We start from the raw sequence: 10,825 nt of genomic DNA on the forward strand, positions 1-10,825 counted from the left end.
TGAACAAATGTGACTCATCCACGCGTCAAACATCAGTGAGCCGAGCAAAGAGCCGATCGCCAGAGAGACGAGAGTATTCCTTTAACGGTAATTCATAAATCAGCAGTCGGTGAAGAGTCATCGAAAGCTGCCGCAAACAAAAACACCGCGAGGGAAAATCCTAAAGCAAACACACGTCAGAGGATGATGAATATGATCGTTTTTAGCTCGGCATGACACTCAAAGGAAACTTAAAGGTTCCTCTAGTGGTGAGATGTTTCTCCACATGCGTGTCTCCATTTAGAGGCGACTGCAGTTCCTCTAACGTCCACTTGAGGCTGGCTACAGAACGAGTCAGTCTCCATAAGTCCCCATGTTCAAATGTCCAGCTTCACAGCAGAAATAAACATGTTTACATGTTTGTGACAGCTGTGCTGAAGCTAAGTCAAAGTTATGCATAACACCATGGCCGCTTCGATTGACGTCTTTGCCCGTTTTCAGATAAACCACGAGGAGGCAGAGGCAGGACTAACGCCTCTTCAGACACCAGTGGGTGACGTCACAGATACGATCCATGTTTTATGCAGAGTAGGGGTGCACGTGCAAGAGGTCGGGTATTACACCGATCTACAGGTGGCAGTAAAACACCAAGATATGCTGCAGAGTGCCATCAGAGGCAGAAAAGAAGAAGGAGGCTGATTGCTGGTAAACATGCATGTCAACAACACTGGATTTAAAATCAGATTTGCAGATGTTTTATGAGGCGGGACATGCAAATTTCACCACATTTGTTAGACCTCAAGCATGCACACACAATGCCTTTTTGGTGAGTGACTCTGAAAGTAAACACAACGTTTTTGTTTGTTTATGAGAAAACTCCACATGGGCCCCTTTTAAGCTTTTCCTAATTTCATCCACGAGGACAGACGGACAGACGCTGGTGAAGGCTCGAGGCGCTGGCAAGCTTGTACGTACGAGCGAGGTCCAAGCCTGGGAGTAGGCCGCTGTGTTTATCCTGTCAAGGTATGTTAACACCAGGCCGCATTCCTGTAGTCCCTAAATTGCAGTGTTAGATTACAGCCCAGCTGAGAGCGCACTCGTATGCACACAAACATGCAGCGCTTTTAAAGTAGGGAGGAGGAAAAAAAAAGGGGTGGGGGGGGGGCGTTGGATGACGGAGCCGTGACCGAAGTGGCAACACCGACAAGGAGTCCGACACCTGCCGTTCACGGAAGGTCTGCAGGCGATTAACATGTGGTGGAGCTGAAAACAAGTTCATTAAGGCTGAAAACAAAAACAACTTTCTCCCATCTCGAGTACAGTAAGAAGAAAGGTCGCTGGAGGTCCGTGCGAGCCTGCAGCTACGCGTCACTCATCGTTTCCTTCGAGCCTTTATACCGCCGTGTCTGTGTGAAGAAGCAGAGCAGAGCCAACCGACTTGTCTGTAACACCAGCCAGGTTTGGAGGGTGAGAACAATGCTGAGTTTAAAATGGCACAGACACACGTGAAAGTGAGTCCTCAGACAAAACTGCAATGTCTCTGCCGTCATAAATGAGATCACAACTGCAGGAAATGACTCCAAAAAAACACACAGCGGGTTTTTGGTTTTTTTAGGCCAGCGTTGCTCATGCATAAAAAGAAAGAAAAAAAGAATATTCAAGGACAAACTGCAGACGAACTGTTGCTCACATCCAGCCTTTTTTTCTTTAAACACCAGAGGAGTCACTACAGCAAAGAGCTCGAGCTATGTTTAGATTAAATCACATGGACCACACACACACACACTCACCTCCGCCTGGGAACCAGCAAGAGTGACAGATTACCAAATCCGTCTGCTGACGATCATCGACTGATGACTGCGTTAAACAATTCTGCTTCACTAACTGCGAAAAGTGAAACTAAAACCACAAAAAAACCCGAGACCTGAGAAAACAATCGAGTGTGAGCTCAGCACGTGCACGACAGCTATGAGTCGTGATCTTGAATTTAATCTGGATTACTGCGTCCAATGTGCCTTAATTTGGGGACGACTGTGCGATACTTTAACTTATAATGTCCTCCGATGGTGATTTGTGATGATAAACAAGAAACTACAGGTTGATTAAGCAGTTAGCCGATTAATGCAGGAACTCAACTGGCTATTTTTGGTAATAAATAATCGTTTATGGTCTTTTTTCTGAGCGAAAATGCAAAAAATCTTCTCCGGTTAAAGCTCCTCAGATGTGGGGCGGTCGGTGGCGTGGTGGGTTGAGCGGCCGCCCCGTGTGTGGAGGCTATAGTCCTCGCTGCGGCTGGCACCCGGTTCGAATCCCGCATCAGCAGACGTCAGCTGTGCTATCAATAAAGGCATAAAAGGCCAAAAAAAAAGCTCCTCAGATGTGGGGCAGTCGGTTGCGTGGTGGGTTGAGCGGCCGCCCCGTGTGTGGAGGCTATAGTCCTCGCTGCAGCTGGCCCCCGGTTCGAATCCCGCATCAGACGTCAGCTGTGCTATCAATAAAGGCATAAAAGGCCAAAAAAAAAGCTCCTCAGATGTGGGGCGGTCGGTGGCGTGGTGGGTTGAGCGGCCGCCCCGTGTGTGGAGGTTATAGTCCTCGCTGCGGCTGGACCCTGGTTCGAATCCCGCATCGGACGGCTAATTTACTGCGTGTCACTCCCCCTTTCTCTGCTTTCTGTCTATCTTCAGCTGTACTATCAATAAAGGCATAAAATGTCCAAAAAAATAATCTTTAAAAAAAAAAAAGCTCCTCAGATGTGAGGACTTGCTTCGTCTGAGCAATTTTGAATATTTCGTCTTCGAACCTTGGAGATTAAAAGCACATTTTTCACTTTTATCTCACGTTTTGTCGACAAAAACATTAAATAATCTGCAGGAGATTTGGCTCCGCGATGACTTCGAGCACTCGAATGTGTCACCTGAGGAACATCGGTTATCATCGGCACACACGGCACAAAGTTTGTCCACCTCTTGTGTGTGAATGACTCACAAAACACACACACACACACACTCAGTCAGGTAAGGTGCACTTATGAACTGTACCCAGGCTTTTTCTTTTTTTGTGTGTGTGTGACAGCATACATGATGTGATCAGCAGCTGTTTGCCACATCATGGTGACGACAGGCTGCAGGTCATGGTACATTAGCACGGAAGGGGGGTAATGTTTGGCACAGCAGCTCCTTTTTGAAATTCAAAAACACACGTTTGAATTGGGGGCAGGTTGCAAAATGAAACGCAGAGCAGAGGTCAGGTGAGTGACACGCAGCAGCAGCAGCAGCAGCAGCGTTTTGCCATCTTGATTGCGCGTCACCACGGACAAGGATGCGCTCATCTGATCTCTCATTTAAACTGTGAATCATGTTCGGATATGAAACCCCAAAAATGGACACACTCAGGAATTATTCCCATCAAGTATGTGAGCCTTAAACGTGGAAACCGGTTTAAAATACACCTTTAAAAGGTGTTGCATCACCTTGCGTACCTGGCTGTCTCCGGTCCAGGGGAGGAAAAAAAAAACACACACACACACACACACACACAGCAACCCCGCCTTCACTGCAGTAATGGTACTGACCGCCATTCTCTTCCGCACACACACACACACACACACAGCTCAGGAAATTGTATAACGAATTACCGCAACACAATAGATGGAAACGAGCGGGTTTCCACCGGTTATTGCAATAACAAGAGGTATAGCCACCTTATGCACCGCACATTTTGCGCACACACGCACACACACACACAGAGAGAGAGCTGCGGGGTGCACTCGACCAAACACGCATTAAATACATAATAATAATAATAAACATGAGGATCAAAACGTGCACGAGGGAAGGTGGATGAGATAAATCCCGCGAGAGATGAAGAGGAAGGTGAGCATCCATGTGAAGAAAAAAAAAAAAAATCATGTCTACCTGCACAAGTTGACATTTGGAGCTGGTTTTCCTGCAGACACGGAGCCTTTTCTTTTTTTCTTTTTTTTTTAAAGGTAACGGTGGAGCGTGATCCGGTTCCGTTAACGGGTTCGGGTCTCGAGAGCCGCAGGTGTTATTTCTGTTTATTTCTAGGCCATTTGTCAGCCGGTCCCCCCCTCCTCCTCCCCTGTTATCCGCGTTCAGGTAAACATGATGATGATGATGGTGGTGGTGGAGGTGGGTGGAGGGGAGGAGGATGATGATGATGATGATGATGATGGCTCCTGTACGGACGCGCAGAGTCACCGTCGTGTCGTCAGCAAGGAGAGCGGTGTGGTGGAGGTGGAGGTGGGAGATTAAAACCCAGAAAAGGTGCTTTCCACACACACATGCCTCATAACGGTGTCTAAAAATATATAAATTTATCGGCTTTACTTTTTTTTTTATTGGCTGATACGACGTGAGCAGAGGGGAGGGGTGGGAGCACAGGTGAGAAACCGTCCAATCAGAGACGAGGTCTCATCTGAGAGGGATGGTGCAAAATTTTAAAGTTACTCCAACAACCTGCATGTAAAAAAATTTTGGTGCACTTTTAAAACACTCCAGCCCGCATAAACACATCATATTTATAATATGCAGGTGATATTAAAGGATTATTACACCTGTATTCCTCTGAAATAAGCGAAATAATGTTGATTTTTTTGCAATAAAGTGACTCCGAACCTAAATATATTGCCTTATAATACAAGAGGTGCACAGACAGGTGTAAAAATCTATTCACTTTCATAACGGGTGCACTTTTAAAATACTCCAGCCGCATAAACACATCATATTTATATATTTTTTTAAAACTCAGGTGATATTAAAGGATAATTACAAGTGTATTCCTCTGAAATAAGCGAAATAATGTTATTTTTTCCAATAAAGTGACTCCAAACCTAAATATCTTGCCTTATAATACAAAAAGTTGCACAAACAGGTGTAGAAATCTGCATTTGCAAGACAATAAACAAACCAAAATAATAAAATAAATCGCTGTTTTGCAAGACAATAAACAAACCAAAATAATAAAATAAATCGCTGTGCAATGACATTTCCTCATTGCACAGCGATTTATTTTATTATTTGTGCATGCACTCTTACCTTAACTACAAAAAAAAGGAGTATGTGGTGGTGCAGTTGTAGCAGGGAAGAGGTGAAGAAGATAAAATAAACATCCCATCTCTTCACACACACACACAGAAAGAAATGCATGCACCGCCATCATCATCATCATCATCATCATCATCATCATCATCATCAACATAAACAAAGTTGAATTATTTTTTTAAACTGCACCGAGAGAAGCTGCAAGTTCAGAAGCAAAAAAACAAAAAAAAAAATCAACCTCGCCCCTGAACTCACTTTAAAAAAACTAAAAACTACAAACTGCGTTTTCAACCCGGGCCACGTTGTTGCGTGAAAAGCCCCCGCAACCTGCCGCCAAGTGTTGCTAAGGGGTGTAAAAGTGAACAAGTACCGAAACAAAAGAGAGAAAAAGTGACAAAAACAAAAACAAACGGAGAAACTACCGAGCGCTTCTCCTCCGAGGTGACGGATAACGGTTCACTCCAGTCGGGCTCAGGCGGCCCCGGTGCACCGCTAGGCGGAGAGAGAGAAGGGCAGACAGGTATAACGGTACCAACAGCACCAGCACCAGAAAAACTCCACACAAACGAGCTCCAACTCACTCCGGGACACACTTCACCGAGTGGGGAGCTCCACCCCGGGGAGCCTCGGCCCCGGCCCCGGCCTGAGCGGCGCTGCCGCGGGGGAAAGAGTTGTGGACTCACCGCTGCTCCGCTTCGGGTTCGCCTGTTTCCTGCGCTTACACCTGGGGCCATCCGCCATGATCCTCGCGCTGAGTCTGAAGCGCAGCCGCTCGCGAGTCACCTCCCTCCCTCCCTCCTCCTCCTCCTGTCTCCCCCCTCCTCCCCCCTCCTGACTCACCCCCTCCCTTTTCCCCCCCCCCCCTGTCCGCTTTACGACATCACCTTCCCCCCGCAACACCTGGTTTGCGACAAGCACGAGCCGTTTACGGCATCCACCTTCTCAAACACCTCAGCACGTGGCCCCTCCTACCGTGTGTGTGTGTGTGTGTGTGTGTGTGTGTGTGTTTCCAAAGCGGTGGCCCTCCCGCTCTGGCAGGGTCGTCCCGGGACTCTCACTCTTGTGTCAGCTGACTCCTGACAGAGAAATATAACTTATAATAAATATTATAAATAAATAATAAGGTGTTTGTCCACAGGTGGAAATGTAGAGATACGTCTGCAGAGAGCTGAAGTAACTAAGTACATTTACTTGAGTACTGTACTTATAGATAGATAGATAGATAGATAGATAGATAGATAGATAGATAGATAGATAGATAGATAGATAGATAGATAGATAGACTTTATTTATCCCACATAAGAATAAAAATATAAAGAACAAACTATACATTATAAAATGTATTAAAATAAAGTATATTGTACAAAAGTATATACAGCAAATTGGCAGTGTTGATTTGGTGCAAAGTAAGAAAGGAGTACAAGTATAAAGTAATCCAAAATGCTAATACTCAAATACAAGTACTTGAGTGAATGTGCTTAGTTACATGCCATCACCTGATAATCTAAAAGCGTGTCTTTAACATGATGTTAACACAAACCTTAGAAACTAAAGTTCAAATGGAGGATTGTAACTAAGTGCATTTACACAACTACTGTACTTAAAGACAGACAGACAGACAGACAGACAGACAGACAGACAGACAGACAGACAGACAGATAGATAGATAGATAGATAGATAGATAGATAGATAGATACTTTATTTATCTCAAGCTGGGAAGTTACAGTGCATGCAGCAGCAGCAGCATTACACACAGTGACGATAGACAACATAAGAATAAAAATATAAAGAACAAACTATACGTAATAAAATGTAAAAAATAGCATTAGTAAATAAAATATATTGTACAAAAGTATATACAGCAAATTGGCAAATTGATTTGGTGCAAAGTAAGATAGGAGTACAAGTATAAAGTAATCCAAAGTGCTAATACTCAAATACAAGTACTTACATTACAGTAGTTGAGTAAATGTGCTTAGTTACATGCCATCACCTGATAATCTAAAAGCGTGTCTTTAGCATGATGTTAACACGAACCTTAGAAACTAAAGTTCAAATGGAGGATTGTAACTAAGTGCATTTACTCAAGTACTGTACTTAAAGATAGATAGATAGATAGATAGATAGATAGATAGATAGATAGATAGATAGATAGATAGATAGATAGATAGATACTTTATTTATCCCAAGCTGGGAAATTACAGAACACAGACGTCTTAATAAAGCAGCATTTTAATGTTTTCACACCTTCATAAACTCTTATGTAGTTTGTTCTAAAACAGTGTGTCATGTTTGCGAAACTGATGTTACCTAATATTTGGTATGTAAATCCTTAATCTGCAAAGTATTTGTGGATAATTTTTCATCATTCAGAATATACTTCACTTCATATCGTATGCCTGGGTTTCAGTAGAGGAAGTAGTACTCAGATCTTAGGTAGGAAAAGTACAAAAGTATTAGCATCAACAAGTCACCAAAAGTAAAAGTACTCATTAAGTAACTCAGATATACTCTGCTGGGTGTTTAGATGATAACCTGCTGCCTGAACAGTTATTTTGCAGCACGATTCTGCAAAAGTATGAATATTCATCCACGATCCTGCCAGACGACAGTGAGAGAAGCAAAGATGTGGAGCTGTCAGTGTGAGGACGTCTCTATCCTGTTGCTTCTTCTCAGAGACAAATTAAAGATGTAGCTCCTCGTCCCAAAGATGTTTAACGTTATGTTAATAACAAACATACTGCATCTCTAAATTCACGTGTTGATGTTAAAATGCAACATGTTGTCAAAGGTACGTGCATGCCCACACAAATACTAAACACAGCTTTATGAACAGCAGGGACAGAAGTTCAATGTCAGTTCACAGCAGGTCGGGGGGAGTGGCCGTACGGTCCTGTCGAGCTATTCTTGTACCTGCCCGTGATCAGGTTTCCAGTCCAGACACACCAGGTGCTGCTGGGAGCCTCTCACAGCCAAAAGGGACTCCTCTGGATATCCTTAAATTAAACTGCAGAGGTTTAACAAGGCGACAGAGAGCTGAAGATTATATGTAATTATTTAAAGGTGCATCACTGTTGCTGAGGTGACTTCAGCTGCCTGACTCAACAGTGACAACATGAATGTGCTCAGACTGGACTGTGAAGGAAGAAAACATAATAGCTCCAGAAGAAGTACTCTTAAGTAATCGTTTACTTCAGTGATAGTAGCAAAACTAGTGTTAAAGTATATATATGTATATAAGTTCAAGTATCCAGGGTTAGTGATGATGAAAAATGATGATGTTGATGTGTCTGAATCTCAATTTAAACTTTTAAATAGGGAGTAGGGAAGTGGTTTGGGACACAGCCCTAAAACTAAAGCAACTAAATGTAACATCTTTAATTTTTTAATACTTACAGCATTTCTCACTGTAACGTGTCAAAATGTCTTCTGCGAAAAGGCGTCTTCAGTTTTTCTTCAGTGTCCAAAATTAGTTTTCCAGTCTTTTTTTTTTCCAGAATAATATAAAGGTGTGTTTATTTATGTAGATTAAAAATATTAATGTATGGAGTTAAAGCAATGACACTCGCCCATCCCAGAATAATATAACCCTCCATGTGATGAGATGATTATTTAAAAGTGTTTTCAGATCTTTTACTTGTAAAAGTAGCAATATCACACTAAAAAAATACTTTTACTTAAAGTATTCGCAACACAAAGTACTCATTAGACAGCAGAATAGCCCGTTATTGTAATTTTACTGTATTATGTACTATATTCTCCGATTAACTATCATTGTTATTACTTTATATACATTTGTTAGTTTACCCCTATGTATGTTTTCTGTCTAAACTTTTATTGAAAACGAGAAATTTGGAAAGTAACTAGTAACTAAAGCTGTCGGATAAAAGTACTAGAAATAAAGTGCATCAAAATTGTACTGCCTAAGTTGCGTACTGCTGTTGTTTAAATACATGAACGGACTGTGATAATAATAATCGTTAGTTGCAGTTCTGATATAAAAACATTTTAAACAGAGTTTAACTGAATTAAAAAATGCAGCCAGAATATGATTGTCTCACATCCGACAGGACTTTTTGTTAGAAAAATGATCTGCCCATCGGTTTGAACTAACCACAGCCCTCCACCACCCCCCTCACCGCATCAGTAATGCTTTAATTGAATCTCCCACTGGCAGGATATGAAGGCCTAAAGAATCCTCTCCTATCTGGGGACTCCTGCCTCTACAGGCAACTGCTGTCCTGCTGCCCCGATGATGCGAGAGAGGAAATGGATGCCATTATTCAATGCTAATTTGGTATTGACATGAATATCGGGCTTTAGTAAATTCATTTGTATTTCTGCTGCAAAGCCCCTCTCAATAGAGTAGTCAGCCAAGAGACTATGAGTATTGTTCTTTTGAAGGAGAAGCCTCGGGCTAAATGCCTTTTTTATTCCTTCCTCAGCAGTTTCCTTTGTCATGCGTTAGGTAGGGGTTCTACCTTCAGTCAAGCTATGGACCTGACTGGGGTAAACAGGGAATTTAACCCCTAAACCCATCAGTGTCAGGACCTTTCTCTAACCAATACGTGGAAGGATGAGTGCATACACTTTATTTAAACATGTGTTTCTGATTGTCTGTTATGTTTAATATTTAATAAGGAATATTTTTGGTGAGGATAGTCTCATTCAAACACACGTTAGTTTTGGAAACCGACTCCTGCCACACCTTCCCAACGTTGGATTGAGGATTTTTGAAAATTTGATATCCATATCTACTTCACGCAGCGATTGTCCAGGTCTACAGAGATGAAGTAAACAAGGTTTGACCTGAAGCCTTTCAGCAGAGACTACACCTAAATTATATCATGTCTTGTCTCCCTCTGTGACTGACTTTGCCTTCCAACGTAGGGCTTGTCAAACCTAACCCGGCCCTGAGAATCTTTGAGGCTGTACATTGCTGCATGCTGACATGTGCACAATAACAATGCTAACAATAATTGGGGAAGCAACTAATAAAAAAGGAGGTTCATTTTAGTGAAGGTCAGCACAACAGCATGCCTATATACATCATGTTCATTGCAGTGGCTCCATGTCCCCCTGGTTTGAAAACCCTTGGTTTAGTGTGTTGAGACTGTCAGTTTAACCAACTGTTGGTGCTACGGTTAAAGTCAGCAGGATCACTAAAGAGATTCATCTTCTGGAGACCATGAATGTTTGTATGCAACCAGTCCAGTCTGGACCAAAGTGGTACACCTCATGTCAGGTAAAGTTAAATATATGTTCAGGTAAAGAGTAGATGGGAGTGTTTTCAAATGCTGATGTTAAAGAGCTTTTATACTTTAATGTTAGTCTTGTTTTCATTTTGATGTCATGTAATGGTTCTTATAAGCTGGTCTGTCCTCTCAGGCTGAATGTCTGCTGGTTTCCTCCTCTGTCTTTTGTTGTTTTTATCAGGTATGTTAGTGTTTGGCTCCTGAAGAAGAGGCGAGGACAAAGGTGTAGCTCTGTATAGCTCTGTCTCTGATATATTAATCAGCCCAAACATGTAACATTTCCTCCGAACAAATCAATTAAATCCAGCTTTACTGTTCCTCAGCACCATAGAGGGGCTCTGTAGCCAACAGATGAATAATGTAATTCTGTGTCAGGGTGAGTAATGCGGGCACAAATCACTTGTCTGGATGAGTGACTGGAGAGTTGATAATGGCGAGTCCTCACATTGGGTTTATAAGGCTGGAGGAAAGAGGGAGATAATTCATCCCGTCTCTCTCTGTCATTCCCTCTCATTAACGATACGCTG

General features: G+C 42.6%; 1 protein-coding gene across 2 annotated transcripts in view; it reads right to left on the reverse strand.

Annotated features, from left to right (window-relative positions):
- Positions 1 to 5,836, reverse strand: part of zeb1a (zinc finger E-box binding homeobox 1a) — a 63,129-nt gene extending 57,293 nt beyond the window's left edge. Inside the window, exon 1 of one of the 2 annotated variants that reach the window (XM_027289572.1) lies at positions 5,726 to 5,836. In XM_027289572.1, coding sequence (XP_027145373.1) covers positions 5,726 to 5,783 — 58 coding nt within the window. In that variant the 5' untranslated portion in view covers positions 5,784 to 5,836. Of the gene's footprint in view, positions 1 to 3,893; positions 4,105 to 5,725 lie in introns of those variants that run through there. The other variant, XM_019264899.2, reaches the window with a different exon arrangement.
- Positions 5,837 to 10,825: the final 4,989 nt, after the last annotated feature.

The sequence above is a fragment of the Larimichthys crocea genome, chromosome II, assembly GCF_000972845.2.
Source record: "Larimichthys crocea isolate SSNF chromosome II, L_crocea_2.0, whole genome shotgun sequence".
NCBI classification, from domain to species: Eukaryota; Metazoa; Chordata; class Actinopteri; family Sciaenidae; genus Larimichthys; species Larimichthys crocea.